Raw genomic sequence first — 16,695 nt, 5'->3', positions numbered from 1 at the left:
AACCCTAACCCAATTGCACATATAATCTAAGATGCTTTAATTTGCTTACCAAATAGTTTAGATGGAACCTGGAATTACCATAACTTTGATATTACTATAGTGATGAGAGTTCCTCAAATTAAAATACAAAAATGCAGATAGAAGAGCAGAAAAGGCTCAAATCTACAGTACAGATGCTGGGGAGTGAAAACCTGCAGGATGAAGTTATGGAAGCAGACTCCAAAAACTTCCAAACATTTTGGCAGCAGCGGTGTGAAAAATGAGTTTGAGCAGAGAAAGAGCATCTCAGTCTTGCTGATATAGAGTGAGCGAGAAGCAAGAGCATATAAGCGTTTCCAGTAAGATGTAAAAATAGAGATGGACGTTGTTGCCATAGAGATGGTGAGAAGGAGACGTGAAGACTACAAGTGTTACGATCAATGAGGCAAAGGCCTTGCAATGAACTCTTGGATATGTCGCTTTAATCAAGGTCATGTCTGTATTTCAAGGGTCGTGAAGTTAAAGTCTGTTATACAAGATAAGAAAATCATCACCTTCTTCCCAGTACTTACTCTCTCTCATACCATCCTCCCTCCCACATGCTGGGCAGGGATTCCACTGCAGGAGCACAAACAGGCCATAAATCAGACCCCAGGCTGGGAAAATTCCTCCAACTTTCCCTCCTGCATGCGGACACTTAGTCAGAATAACCAATGTGTGTTTTGTGTATCTGTTGAATAGCCTGTCTTCTCAATGCTACAGTTTCATGCAAGGTCAAACATACCTAATAAGCTGCAATTCAAACCAGAATTAACCAGATCTGTAGTAATTAAGTTCTATCGGCACTCTTGCCACAATGAGCCTTAAACAATGACTGCAAATCCTTCATATTAAACTGCATACAATATATGCAAGAGTGTATGTACACACAGCCCATGCAGCAGTGTCCAGTAACCTCTGACAGTGTGTGTCTGTGTGTGTAGGATTATAAATAGCAGAGCAGGCAAGTGACAAGCGTTGGTCGCAACCAGTGGCGACTGGTCATTAGGGGCAGGTGGGGCACAGCCCCACCTAGTGTCAGCAGAAAGTATTACAAATAATGATTACAAAAATGCAAAAAAATAAATAAAAAAATATATAAAATATATTTTAAGATCATGTTTAATCATCTGATTCGTCTGTACATTGCTGTTTTAGTCTGTGTTCTTCTAATTAGTGTGTCTACAGTCACAGTGTGTGCCTATTGAGCTGTTTAGAGCCATGTGGGACAAAACCTGATCGTGCCCCTTCCTCTCGCTGTGAAGTGAACGGTGACTGTAAAAACTACACTGCGCATGCTCAGAGTATTTTGTAATGAAATGTGTGTGGCAAAAAAATAATGACCAGAGGGGCATGGAGCTACCATCCCCACCATACGTCATCTCAAATCATTCAGAGCTGATTGGCTGTAAGTACGTGTGCCGCGAAAAGTGTGGTGTGTGAAGAGGAGACGAGAGAGCTGCAGTGACGCGTCCTAAAACCAGGAAGTAAGCTGCGCATGGCTTCCCTCGACAAAAAAGCAATGAGATTTCTCCAGAGGATTTTAGAAAATAGCTGGAAATAAGATCTGTGGGAAACGTACCTGTTAGATAAATGCACGTTTTGATCAGCCGGATAACATCCACATGTCTACCCTACTTTTATAATTTTTTTATCATAAATCTATGGATTAGATTTATGATAGACTTTTGAAACTACAAGAACATAAGGAGGACTTTTACAAAAAAGTTATAGACATTTTTGTCCAGAAGGATAGGCAAATGGACTTCATCTTCAAGTCAAGGTAAGACCGCAATTTGATTGAAAATGGGATCTTACTAAGAGAGAACAATTCAATATTTAAATGATAAAATTACATTTTTTGGGTATCCTTTTGTTGAACTGTCTGTTTAAAATTAATCGAAGCATCAGACAAAAAAAGCTTTTGAAAATAATATTATATTTTGGTTTAGGTCAAAATATAATATTTGTAAACCTGAAGAGTCAGTGCCAGTGCCTCACCAGCCATGAACCTCACTGCACGTCACTGCAGAAGCTTATATATAGACATCTACGTTTTTTGTGCCCCACCACTTTTGTACATATAAAAACGCCACTGGTCGCAACTCACAGCAGCATTCTGACAACAGATGGAGCCTTTGACAACTTCCCTTTAGATCTTTACTTTTTTTTAAACCACAAAATGGCAGGTGTGTTAATGTCACGTGATAGAAAAAGTATGTATGTATTGTGTTTGTCTACTAGATATTGAGAGGCACAGGTCTTCTATATAATGGGAATTCCACAGGCTATTGGTGCAGCTGGTGACTTGAGTTGGCCTGCACCCAGACATAGAAATAGCCTCCGTGCACACATACACTAGCGCCGAAAATACAAAGCGGATTACTACGGTCGCAGAAATATCCGTGGAGCATGTGCCACACTCCAGCACATTCTGACACAGCCAAATGAAAGGCATACAGCGTGCTCATTATAGCATCTGGTTTGTCCTGGTGTTTATGTGTGAACACCACGTATGAATATCCAGCTTTGGATCCGTTCCACACTCTTCAGACCCAGAGTCCTACTAGAGCTAAACACACTTTTATACAGATGACATATTGGTATATTTCATGCAATATCAAAGGCCTGTAACACATGATGCAGTTTTGGCTACTTTAAAGTGCACCTATCATGCAATTTTTAGGCAATAGCATAGGTCTCAGATATATAGAAATATATAAAAAACATGTCTATGAAGTGTTTTGCTCAAAATACCAAACAGATAACCCATTCTAGCCATGCCTCATATCCCTCTATTTCCCTTCCTGTTTCAAAAGAGCTGATTTTGGGTATAAAAAATAGAAAAGGAGGGGGCTGAGCTCATGCAGGACCCGGCAGATACTGTCTAAACGAAATACTGCCGTGATGAAACGCCATATCATGGATTATCAAGGATTATTTCTGAAACAGTAAGAAAGGCTTTCTCTCTTGCCGGTTATACCACAAGGTGAGTTCCTTTTTATATCCAGCTTCTTCACACACATGCTCTCCAGTACAGGTTAGCTCTGAGTTTTAGCGATGCTAATGTAAACACGACCATATTACGTCCAAAACAGTCGGGCATTGTTTCTGATAGCAACGTTTCTGATGGTGCCGTGGGTCCACATTTCCGATATTACGTCATATCGGACGCAAATCTGGATCAGCTCCGTTGTATCCCCGTTTTTAGAGATTTGGGTACGGAAGAAAAGAGAGGGTTTTATTTTCTGACGCTGCGTGAGTTCCCTGACACACCGGGGACACATATTTATGCATAAAAGACATCAAAAAGTGCATTTTGCATGATAGGTCCCCTTTAAATATATCTATGTTGAAGACATATAGTTATTGGCAATGCATTTCCCTGTGATAAAGGCTGAGAACTTGAACACTGTAGGTCATTCAGCTGTGGAAAATCCAGATGTTCATTCATTTGCATTTACTTGCAGGTAGAGGTTGAATGGAGACAAAACCTTAAGAGTGTTTTGAAAGCTAATTCGGATAACCTAGAGCTTGGCTAGGTAGATAATTAAGATACATGCCTTTCTGTTCAGGCTTAATGTCTTAAAATATCGCTTATTTTCCAATTTTGTCCACTTTGAAACAGCAAAGAACTGACGCAATGGAAACCTACAAATTGTTTTTATATAAGGATTTATTTCAACATTTGAAAACATTTCACTCTTTAAGCTAAAGGCAAATGAACATCTTGAGGTAATCTTTGGTAGCAAGTCAGATAAAAGAAAGTAAATTGAAAGTGCTTGATGAGGTGTTGTTGCTAGTTCGGCTAGTGTCGTGCATGTACTTATGAGTGTCAAAATTGTTCGCAAACTTCATGAAATTGGTTCTTCTGTATTTGCTGAGGTGGTAAATCAAGAGCTCAAGAACACCAAATGTCCTGCAGCCTCAGGGGGCTTTGAAGGGGTCGGTGGGCGTGTGGTTAAAACTTGCGGTAGCGAAGATGGCCAAAGTCCCCACGGTGGTGATGACGACGAAGATCCAGAGGAACATGCGGTCCACCACCATGGCCACGTACTGCCAGTCCTCCTTCAGCTGGAGGAGGGGGGATCCGTGAAAAAGAGAAAAATTAACGAGTGAATATGAGGTAGTATAATTGGTTGGATGGCGGGGAAAGACATTTAGACATGGCTCTTTTGAAATAAAAAACGTGTCTATGATGTGTTTTGGTCAAAATACCAAACAGATCATGCATTTTAGACATCCCTCATATCCCTCTGTTTCAGCCCTGTTATGGCGCTTTTCCACTGCGTGATTTAATTGGAATACACGTTTCAAAGACGGCAGGCGAAAAACCTTTTAAAATGCGTGTTTTTCTGAATGGAGATCGGATCGATCAGGCTAAGCTAACGTTGTATATGCTCCGTCCACACTCACAACAACGGCCTACAGACATAAATAAACCAGCGACTGTATTCGCCATGACACAGACAGTCTGTGGTTTGTACTTGTTTAACTTTTGTCTAGTTTCTGAACAGATATGCGGAGGTGTGAGCTCTGAGTGCTAACAGCTAACGGCTAATGTTTTGGTTTTGTGGTTCGCATTGAAGATGACGTCACGGCAGTTTTATGCAGCGTCTCTCCGCCCGCCGAACAGCCGATCGCCCCGCCTACACTGCGTTACTATAGTTACTACCCCAGTAACTACACTGTAATGGAAACGCAGCATAAAGTGAGCCTGGCCTACCAAGGCCTAACCATACCGTACTAAGCCGTGCTAGGTCCTGCAGTGGAAAAGCGCCATTAGAGCAGTTCTGATTCTGGGTCAGTAGCTGCTGGCCGAAAAGAGAGAGGGTTCGTGAGTTCCCTGACACACCGGGGACACATATTTATGTATAAAAGACATCAAAAAGTGCATGACCTTTAAAAAAAACATTGAAGAGAATTACAGCGAATTCGGACAGGGAAACTTACAGCATCATTGTCCTTCTCCGCCTGCAGGGCCTCAGCGATATAAGTGATGGCGTCCATGGCCGACTTGAGCTCTTCGGGTAGACTCAGGTAGCTACTGGGGCCGTCAATGAACTTTCTCATATCTGTAACCATCCCCTCTGGATTATACCTTAACGACAACACACAGAACAACAACCATAACCATGAAGCAACATTTTATAGGTCAACATCTAACAGAACAAAGGCAAACAGGGGCTTGCAGAATGTAGCAATGTGCGAGCAGATGTCAGACCAGACTAATTAAAAGCTGTAAAATAGTCAAGCGTTTACGAGGCGGGCTGCACGTCTCCTTTTCACTCGGCTGTTATTCAGAGAGGTATAAAGAGAAGGTCAGAGGAGCTCCCTGGGCTTGCTGGGAGTCACCGCTCTGCATCTGCTGACTGTGCCACTCTGGCGTGGAAACCCTCTGTGTGTGTTTGTGTGTGTGTGTATGTTTCTGTGTTTACTCGTTGCCCTCAGTTACCAACCGTCATCTCCGATAGCGTGCTAGCGGTTGCCTTCGTAACTCTGCTTGTCACTCACAACTTTTCACATGACATCTCTAACAGTTGGTCCAAGTTGTTTTTATTCACAATTACTGGTCATACTATAGAAGAAGTAAAGCCCTTAAATGTGTTGAACTTTGCTATGGTCTTTGATTGCTTTTTAATTCAACTTTACATTTTTTTAAAGACTGATTTTCTACCATTAAACACAGCTGTCCCAGAAACTCAACGTGTTACTCATTAACCTTTTCTGCTCTGATTTTTCCCTGATGGATATTAAAGCATAATTGTACAGCGTAATTTCACCCAAAATGTAGTCATCCATCCAAGTTCACTATTGGTCAAATTCAAACAGGAAGTTGGTCTTTGAGTTTGTCTGTCATTTGTGTACATTGAAAGATTTGGGTATTAATTAAAGGTGAACTATACTATTTTCCAATTGTTGATGTAATGCATTGGACATAAGGTTAAAGTTATGAAAATAAGAAAGGAATTGAATTCAATGACATTTCTGGGCGCATTACATACAAAAAGAGTACAAAACGTATATGCACACAGAAAAAACAGTTGAGACATTGGTTTCTAAGTATGCATTTGTTATTTTTTTAATAACAAACAAAAAAATTACTTTTACGATTGAGCAGTATTCCCCTTTATCAAAGTCACTAAAACTATTCAACTCTTACGGACCGTCTCCACAGCAGCGTTAAAAAAATCTTGGAGGTGGGCGTATCTGAGGCTTGGGGATTTTTTTGCGATCAACCAATCACATGAATCTCCCGCCCGCGACATACGAAGCCAAAAAGCCCGAAGTAAACTGGATATAAACTCCCCAAAACAGGCGAAAACCTACCACTGTCTCTGCCACCTCCCTCCATGCCTGGCTCCTCCGGTTTATATCCCGGTAGGTCTGGTCATAAAGCACCGGGTGATTGATTCGCTACCGCTAATTTCTCCTCCATTTTTTGGAATATGAGGAAATGACCTGCGGTATGTCTCTCCCAGCATACACGCCGTTTGATTGGCTAGAGCTTGAACTGCCAGATTTGCGTACACGGGATTTGATTGGCTGACGCTTCCACCTCAGCTTCAAAAGTTGAACATTGTTCAACTTTGAATCTTGAAAATCCTGAGAATCTCCGCTCGCCTGCCCACAATGCATTTCGGCGAAAAGTGAGGGAAAGTGACGTCACCCCATTCAAAGTGAATGGGCAGAAGCGTTTCAAGATTTTTTTAACGCTGCTGTGGAGACGGCCCGTTAGTGTTTGCCTTGACCTTGTCCGGCACTAACAAATTATCCCCCTTGAACAGCTGCCATATCCAAACATCTGTTTTCTTATGAAACACCTCAAATATTAAACACCCTTAATTTGTTTTGATCCTATCATTTGTTTTATTCCAGACATGAGTTGCAGGTCAGACAGCCCACCACCAGAGGGCAGTATGGCACTATGTCTTTTAAGGAAACATTCAAATGGAGTATAACCTCACAGTCAGGTGAGAGTATGGAGCAGTTTGGTATTCAGTGCTGCAATGTTTGGGGTTTACGATGCAGCGCTGCTCCTGTGAGTGTGGCAGGTGAAGAGGCTGCGACCTAGGAGGGGTACAGCCTCATCACATGGAGAGGGAGGGATAAAGGAAGGAGGAAGAGAGAGCCAGGGAGACACAATTTGGCCTCCTAACCTCTCCTCCCTTTTCCCTCCCTCGTGTCTCAAAGTAGCCCTTCATCAGCGAGAAGTAAATTACTATTCAGGAGACTAATTCAACTAAAACTGACTGGTGCCAAGACACGCACTAAACCCAATTAAGAAGGCATGTGTGTGTAATACGGGCTCAAGAGAGATGCTGCTGTCTCTTCAAATTGCTCTAATAGAGCCCCCCCCTCCTCCCCTTCACTTCCGTCACCCGTTCTTTCACCTAGCTCTAATGTGTCAATTTGTGCGGGCCATTATTATTTTAGCAACGATTCACCCGCCTCAAGACTTTCCCGCTAGACATATTTCAGATCTCACAGGAGGGGAGATATAGAGAGGAAGCGACAGACTGTGAGGGAGGTTTTTGGTTTTAATAGAGCGGCAGGGAAGCTGAATGGATGAGGATGTCTCATAGTAGCTAATTCCTTGGACGTGCAGTTCCTTGTTCTACCAAGTTCATCTGAGCAAGGTCATCTGATACCTGTGCACCAACTTCAAGACTGATAGAAGGGTTTGTCAGCTACTGTAGCAGTGCGCTCAGCTCAAAAGCTAAAGGCAAAGCAGTCATCAGTATGGGTTTCAGTAGAGGTCTTTGGATTCTAACGTCTAAATACAATTTGTTAAATGTAATTCTGTCCATATTCTATTTTAAATATGGAGCACATCCGTCCTGCTGAAAACATCTCAAAGTCTAGACTCTAGAAAAAAGATCAGAAAGTAAAGAGCTTAACAGTAAATGTAGTTTAAATGGCAAGTATCTTACAAAGAGTGATAACCCATGTAATAGAGCAGGGGTGTCCAAACTACGGCCCGGGGGCCAATTGCGGCCCGTTGTCCATTTTATGGCCCTCAGCAAATTTAAAATTATAATGGAGAATGGCCCACACATGAAACTTGTTATTTTACTTCTTCAATGTATATGTAAAAATATATTTCACAGCAGTATTTTAACTATTTTAACTATACTTTGCAAATAAATTCAGTCAATTCAAGTTGAAATGTATTTCTAACAACCTTAATTGATAAAAAAAAAAGCCCAATAACTTATTTGCATAACAAGCTTCCGATATACCCTTCCTATTTCCCCTTATTATAAGCAATCTGAGGCTTCTGTTGTAAAGAATGAACTAACAACAGTTTTTGTAACAAAATAAAGTAAACCCGATAAAGAGCTGTGATGTAGGCTGTTTGTTTCTTTAAGTTTATTCAAGTATCAAGCAAAATTGATCGATTTTTCTAACTTATAACTTAACTTCTGAGGCAATATACCTCACCTTTAGTGAGGGTCTCAGCCCTTCGTATTTTCTTTCTGTATACGGCCCTCAGTGAAAAAAGTTTGGACGGCCCTGTTATAGACAGTCAGATATGGATTATGTATTACATCGGTATACACATTTGAATTCAAAGCGTTAACGTGCAATTGTCTTGAAATATACTTACCTCTTTGTAAAATAGAAGTAAAGAAAATAACAGTTCAGTATGAAGCTTGTGTAAATTTAAAATCTCATCATACCGACTTGCGTGCATAACGCCCGTCTGAAAATGTAAATGCAATATATTCATACCTACGTGTCCCTGTACTACCATCCTAACCCCAGAGCAGTTGTTGTCTCACCTGTGTGGTTTTGGGAACAAGATGGAGGAGTCGGGCTTGCGAATGAAGTATTCATCAGCCACCTTGCTGATGGTGACAATCCTTTTTTTGGGTTGGGTCTTCAGGGACAGGGGGGTCTCTACTTTGGGTCGAAGCATGCACAGGACAGGAGGCAGAATGTGGATGAAGATCTAGGAGGAAAGGAAAGGTGAAAAGTGTAAGGCTGACTCGATAATTCCAAATAAAATCAGTTTCTTAGCGTTGTTACTTTAAAAATGGATATCACAAGAAACCCACTCATGTGTATTACTCTGACTCCAAACCACATGGGAAACATACATTTATTTAAGTATACTTTTCACTTTCAGTCAATAGCTTGTAGTGTAATAAAAATCTATTTGTTTGGATTCCTGTTCCGCGATTTATGGGACAGCTGAAGTGTACTTGCCTATTAAGGCTGAGAAATTAGTCCAAATGTTGACTTTAGCGGTGAGATAACCTTTGAGAACAGTTGCTGCTGAATGACGTGGGCGGGGAAACCAAATGGGTAATGCTTTCCAATTCCTCACAGTCTACTATCAAGGTGTCCTCGAACTAAGAACATCAACTCTGGATACTCCAGTGGAGTTTTTAAATAAAGCTATACTGGGCTAATCTTACATGTGCTTAATTAAAATAGAGATACATGCTGATAAAACCCAGTTACTACTTGGCTGTCAAGGACATTTGACCTGGACATAAATAGCTAACCATTGGGGCAAATGTCTCAAACAATTTCATAAATGCTGTTTGTTTGTGTTGGCTAGCCTGCATTGACCAATAGATGTCAATCACCACCGCCCCAAGGACCATACTGTACTGTAAATACAATGGAGAATGTAATGTGAGGTGAACAGGATGACTGGTGTTGTACAGTAGTTTCAAGGAAATGGAAGGTGACCACTCAGAATCCCATATGTCCATATTCTTCATTCCCGTCCTTACATTTCCCGGTATACTGCAACACATGTCATATTTCCCATTGACTGTCCTCTATGGGAAATATAATATAGCAGAGCAGTGAGTCACACATTGTGACATGACCACAAGAACACAGCCAACGTGCTACTCAACCTGACTCGCTCGGAAACATACTTGTTATGTGGTCCCTATTATCCCTATCCATTTATTTTGCATATTGTCTTTTGTAGCAAGGTTTCCATTGATCTGAGCTGTACTAGAAGGTGGAGTTAAAACACTTCTGCAGGACCTACATTAACCCACAATTTTTAAATTGCTACCGTCAATGGAGATTCTATAGAGTGGTGCAGGGATGACGTATTTACCCGGAAGTAAGCTGCGCATGGGTTCCCTCGACAAAAAAGCAATGGGATTTCTCTATAGGATTTGGGAAAATAGCGCGAAATAAGGTCTGTGGAAAACGAACCTGTTTGATAAATGCACGTTTTGTTCAGCCGGATAATTTCCACAATTGTCTACTCTACTTTTATAATCATAAATCTAATCGCCAGAAGCAAAATGCTAACGTTATGCTATAAACTAAGCCCAGGCCAGGCGAAGCGCCTGGTGTGGACCTGTCAGCGCAACTTACATGATGCAGAATTTAACAAACACATTTAAATAATTGGTTTAAACGGCATAATAATGAGGACGGTCGTCCGTTCTGTGATTCTCCAGAACACACATGTTATGATATTAGGGTCATGTAGAGTGAGATGAGATCGCTGTCCCTTTAAGAGAGAGAGAGAGGGGTGTGGCGTGTGCGTATGGTAGAGCGAGAGTGTGTATGTTTCTGGAAGTGAAGTGAGGCAGCAGAAAAACAGAGGTCTGTGATGTATTTTTTGAAACAGAAGAACAACTAAATAAATGTAACGGCCTCCCAAGAAGAGCTCGCCTCTGTTATGATCGCGGAAAAGGTAGGACCCAAAAGCAGACTACAAAAAGAGGTAAAAAGGTCTAGAAAACAAAAGCGAGCTTTATTTTAAAAGCTGATGGCAAATAACATGGCATAAGACACAATGGTAGCACAAGGAAGATACATTACCAAAAACCTGACCGTGACTGACATGGAGGGAGACAGGAAAGACAAACAATGAACCGACAGGGGAACACAGGGAAAGACAAGACTAAATACAGAGAGGGGTAATCACGGGACGAGAAACAGCTGGGTAAGGGAGGCAGAAACACAAGGGCAACAGGTGAACACAATGAGACAGACACAGGAGGAAAACAAGAGACAGGAAGAACAGAACAGCAAAACAAAACCCATTGCCAGACAGACAACACTAAAACCGTGACATAACACCAAGATCGTGACAGCCTCTCTCCAGTCATTTAAGCTAAAGTGGGTTATTGAACCTGAAACTTGTTGCTTCTGCCCTGGGAGACGACAGAGAGTCATCCCCAGGGCCGTCCCTCCCTACAGGCTGATCATGCAGACTGCGTGGGGCCTCACCTTGCGGAGGGGGCCTCCCCTCGCGGTGGGTGCCTCATCTTGCGGGAGGAGCCGCAACTGAGCCCCATCTGAGCCGCAAATGCGGCGGAGCAATTAGTATGGTATCGCAAGGCTCCATTAGCACGCTAACCCACCCCCCCCCCCCCCGTCGAAGTTCGCGAAACAGAGGGCCTCATCATATAACTTTGCGTGGGGCCGCCAGTTGGCCAGGGACGGCCCTGGTCATCCCCCCTGTTTCCTCGACTACGGTCTGGGAGCCGACGGGAAAGTTCAACACACAGATGGCCAGTCCGCCCCTTTGTAGCATATTATTTAGATGAGAGATGAGCAGATCGCCACTGGGCTTTCAACTAAAGACACAGCCACGCAAAAACTGCGGCATTTGTACAGCTCCTTATGGGTACTGCAATTTGTGAAGTGCTTTCCTCTGTGGTGAAACGATCAGCACTGCACCACGGAGGAAAGCGACAGAAAGTCGCCTGGAGTTAAAGAGAGCGGGGCTGCATTGGCTTCCTTCTGCAGGTAACGTTCTCGGTCTCGTTCAGGATCCGAAAATACAATTTAAATATTTTGCAGCTCTCTGAATTATGAGATGACGTTTGGTAGGTATGCCAGCACAGTGCCCCTATGGTGATTATTTTTTTGCCGCACACATTGAAAAGAAAAATACTCTGAGCATGCGTAGTGTAGTTTTTACAGCACCCATTCACTTAGACAGTGAGAGGTAGGGGCTAGATCGGGGCTTGACCCACGTCGCTCAAAACGGCTCAATAGGCACACTGTAGACACTAATCAGAAGAACACAGACTAAAACAGCAATGTACAGACGAATCAGATGATTAAACATGAACTTAAAATATATTTTGAGATGTATTGTTTTTGCATTTATTTGCATTTTTTTGGAATGCTTAATTGAATTACTTTTTGCTGACACTAGGTGGGGCTGTGCCCAACCTGCCCCTATTTTCCAAAATCCTATGGAGAAATCCCATTGACTCTGAGACGAGGGAACCGGTAGTGGTAAAATGCTAACTCACTTCCGGGTTTTAGGACTCGTCACATGTTTCCTGACACTGAAATTAGCAGATTTTTGACATTGGAATTTAAATGTATCTAAACATTAAGACTTCTTCTGACCTAATGTATCTAATGTGAAGATTGATTTTGAAAAGTAGCAGGGCTAAATGCCGAGCTTGTAAGTGGTGCCATCAAAGCTTAATACTGTAATAAAAGAAAGTCAATTTTTCAGGTATCATTTTTGTAATAATCTGTGGATAGATGTAATATTGTCAGTGATGCTTAAATGTACCTAACAAGACATAATTTAATTTGTTTTCAATAAAGTAACTCCATACAGTGCTGAGTTGACAACAGAATACATTCAACTTTGCATGATATGTCTGGCTTTTGGGATTTTGCACTGTACAAAAACGACTGAATCACACATATCCCTATTTGACGACATTGATCGTCAAAAAGGTAGCAGGAAAAGAAAGGAAAGGAAGCAGAACCCATAATGTACTTTCCTCCTGTCAAGCCAAGCAGGAAACTTCCATACAAATCACCTGTGTATAAGCCTTTCTGACGTGAGTGTTCCCTATAAACACGACAGAACTCCACAGAGCACTGCTGCTCAGGCCTGTACAGTAATTAGCACGGTTAATGGAGGTTAATGGTAAAACATGACATTTGGCGAGGACTGTGTCAACCTAAAACAATAATCTGCCTGGACCTAAACTACTAAAATCTCTAAATGAGTATAAAAATGTCCATTACATTCATTAATAAAGGCCACCATTTACTACATTGACTGAGGTTTTGCTTCAATGACTTCATTAATTAAAAAAATGGTGGTGATTTTTATTATTTGCACATGGTGACCTCAATGTTTGAAATGTGTATGCATCTGCTTGCTCTTATTTACTGCAATTGATTGGATTAATAGAAAATTCACTTTTTTTTGCAACGTCTTTTTGTATTGTATTGTAGGAGCTCATAAATGTGTATATTTAGCATATACGTAATCGCCTATGGGGGTAACCAAGTGTCGGACCTTACCATACGGATCCACATGGGCATGCAGTGGGTGTTGGCCGAGCGGTGGTGCAGATTGAGGACAACCACACTGAGGATGACTGAACATGTGACCAGGATCATAGTGAACATGATGTAGTTGACGATGATGGGGACACCCAGTGAAGTCTCAGGGATCTTATCAGCCAGCAGCAGCAGGAACACAGTGAGGGTGAGCAACACGTTGATGGACAGACCCATCTTCTCTCCTGGTCGGGGAAACAAAACAAAGAAGATAGCAGTTTAGCACTAACTGCTCTGATTCTGTCATTCACCAGTAATTACTCTAATGGAAAATTCATCTACTGATTTAAGTGAAGCTGATTGGCCAATAGATCAAGGTGTACTTAGTGGTTACCCACAAACTGTGTACCACAGCTTGTCTATAGTTGGCACTGGCAGGTAAATAGAAATGGATGTGCATTAGGGCCGTGCACGCTCCGACAGTGGGTAAATGTCAAAGCAGTGGCATTTCCCTCAATCACTTCGTTGACGTAAATCACCGCAAAGTTCAAAATGTCAAAGGTTTCGTCAGGTGATTTTTATGAAGAGAAGAGGAAAAATAGGTTTTCTTTTTCACTTTTACAAAATATATACTGTATTACCTCTAAACATTTGTATTTTTTGTGAATTTTTGGAATGTCATCTCCCATGTAATACAAGACCAATTCCCTATAGTTATATGGTATGGCAATTATACAGTATATGCCTCAAACAGCTTAAATGAGTAATTTAACATGGTTTTGCACTGTGTGAGTGAAAAGTAAAAAAGTTTCTTATTGGACCCACGCGCCAGGGTTAGGATGAAGTGGTTGAAGTGAGTAAGTAAATAATATTAATAATGAACCTTTTTTGGAATGTGTTTTGTTAACAGTCTGTAAGTATCATTTCTTACCCAATGAATGTTGTGAAACAAGTCGATAAGAAAAATCTTGTTGAACCATGTAAGTGTTGTGGACGAAGTACATTCTGGGGCTGATTTCTACTGTTTCATTTGAGTGGATATTGATTTTGCGGTGCTCTATGGGAAACTGATATCTAATCTGAAATGGAATACCCTTGTGACAGTAATTGGAGAAGTGTGTGATTGCCCAATTTACCCAGACCAGAGAAACACAATTACAAAATGGCATCAGGAGCTTTATAAGAGTGGATCACATCAGTCCGGTTCTGAAATCTTTACATTGGCTTCCAGTCGGCCAAAGAATTGATTTTAAAGTACTATTGCTAGTTTTTAAATCATTACATGGTTTAGGACCAAAGTATATTGTTGATCTCCTACATAATTACGAACCATCAAGGTGCCTCAGGTCTTCTGGGACGGGTCTGCTATCGGTTCAGAGAGTAAAAACAAAACATGGAGAGGCAGCGTTTAGCTATTATGCCCCGACACTCTGGAACAAACTACCCAAATCATGCACGTCTGCAGAAACTCTTACTATTTTTAAATCGAGACTGAAAACATATCTCTTTGCCGCTGCTTTTAATTGAGCTGCTCATATTCGCACTACAGTATGCCATTTAAACATGTATTGTATACCTGTTGTGTTTATTTTATTATCTTTGCTTTTTAATGCCTGTTGTAAAATGCCATTCTACAATGTGTTTTTTTACTGTATTTATTCCTAAAAAGTATTTTAATTTGTTTTGTAAAGCATTTGAATTGTCGCGTGCTGAAAAGTGCTATATAAATAAACTTGCCTTGCCTATAGACGATAATCAGGCAATTTAACCCTAACTCAAGCTTGATCAAAGTGGAAAATGTGTGTACTACCAGTCAGATTATATCATAGTTAAACTGGTTTGAATGTTTCATTATGTATGGTTGCTATACCTGCGTCAGGAGGCAGGTAGAAGTTGAAGATGGCGATGATGGTGATGAGGATGCAGGGGAGGATGATGTTCAAAACGTAGTACAGAGGCTTCCTCTCCAGGATGAGGTAGAAGGTCATGTCCTCATAGTCATCGTCGTTCATGTTCCTCCTGCACGGCCTGTGTATGATTTGCCACTCGCCACCCTCTGGAAAAACATTTGGAGAATTTAGATTAGCAAAGGGACATACATCTGCATACCAAGGGTCCAAACTGTCACGATCTGTCTTTGTTTCCTGTTTTATTTTGAAGAGTGTTCACCCACTGTCTGTTTTTACTTCCTGTCTTTGTGTCTTCCCTCCCGTTTGATCACCTTATTGTGTTCACCTGATGCCTTTGGCTGCGTCTCAGGTCGGTTATTTTCATTTCCTCGCTCCTTGGTATCACCGGAAGTTGATTTGTCTGCGCCATCTTGAGTAGCGTCCCATGGCGCTTATTTCTGATCGAGGATCGAGGAGCGATAATGGAGGAGCGATAACCAAGGAACCACCAGACCATCCTCCGGTGAAATCCTCAGCCACTCGCTCCGCCCCCTTACTGTGTATCGCTCACTGATTGGACAATGCAGCGCATGCACTGATCTGATGCTTCTTGACATGAGAGCAGTTTCCCAGCGGAGTGAAGAAAACACATGAAACTCACAGGAGTCACTCCTCAGTTTATACAGAGTTTTGTTTCAATTAATGTATCATTTAGTTACAAATATGTGATATATCTGAACAACAAAGTGTTCAAAAATAATTGTATTCATTTATTGGAAACATTTTCATGATCGCTTTTTTTGTTTATACATTTTAAGAATGGCGTTTATCTTTTTTGAGAATGAGTTCTTATTTTATTTTATTTATTTGGGTCTACAACAGATGATACAAATGTATATGTCAGTAAATGTGTACTAACAGAGGCGGGGGTGTGTGTGAAAACAACGGGGACAGAGCTGCTGTCAGACATCAGCTGTGCGGTGTCATCACAAACGGACGTCGCTTCACGTGACGCTCCGGAGGAAAGGACGTCCCATTGCTCTTAAAACTCATTTCCCTGCTTCTCGTGGTTTCCTTGCGTCTCTCCATGCTTCCCTGGTGGGAGGGACTAAACGCAGGGAAACGACGCAAGTGAGGGATGCAAGGGTTCTATTTCGTCCCTACTGACCGCCAGAGGCGGTGCTTTTAGCACTGGATATGTCCATCGTGCGCATGCGCAGCTCGAGTACCAATAACAACAAAGTCACCTGTGACCCACGTGACACCGGCTATAACAGCCGGTGTCGTCAGAGGATCTGTTCCTTTCATCTTCTCGCTGCGCGAGAGTACCGTGGCTGCATTCTTGCAGCCTACAGCGTTCAGGTTTGAACGTTTGATCTGAGGGATTTCTCTGCATACAGCTGGCCGCGGGGAGCTTCGCGACTGATAGTCGGAGCTACGGGTTGTTAACGCGTCCTCCTGGAGCTGTGGCCGGCTGTGCGCCGTGCAGAACCTCGACGGACAGGTTCGTGTCAACTTGTGGTGATGGCTG

General features: G+C 41.9%; 1 protein-coding gene across 1 annotated transcript in view; it reads right to left on the bottom strand.

Moving 5' to 3' along the window:
* Positions 1-3,719: 3,719 nt before the first annotated feature.
* The window catches only part of chrnb1 (cholinergic receptor, nicotinic, beta 1 (muscle)), a 35,349-nt gene continuing 22,373 nt past the window's right edge, over positions 3,720-16,695 (bottom strand). The window contains exons 7-11 of the mRNA XM_034136400.1: positions 15,146-15,331; positions 13,297-13,520; positions 8,805-8,974; positions 4,972-5,119; positions 3,720-4,092 (exon numbers count right to left, since the gene is read on the bottom strand). Of these exons, the coding sequence (XP_033992291.1) occupies positions 3,946-4,092; positions 4,972-5,119; positions 8,805-8,974; positions 13,297-13,520; positions 15,146-15,331 (875 nt within the window). The 3' untranslated portion in view covers positions 3,720-3,945. The remainder of the gene's footprint in view (positions 4,093-4,971; positions 5,120-8,804; positions 8,975-13,296; positions 13,521-15,145; positions 15,332-16,695) is intronic.

Source organism: Trematomus bernacchii, unplaced genomic scaffold (assembly GCF_902827165.1).
Source record: "Trematomus bernacchii unplaced genomic scaffold, fTreBer1.1, whole genome shotgun sequence".
Lineage (NCBI taxonomy): Eukaryota > Metazoa > Chordata > Actinopteri > Perciformes > Nototheniidae > Trematomus > Trematomus bernacchii.
The sequence above is the reverse complement of the archived record's forward strand: the minus strand, read 5'-3'. Positions and strand labels throughout refer to the sequence as shown.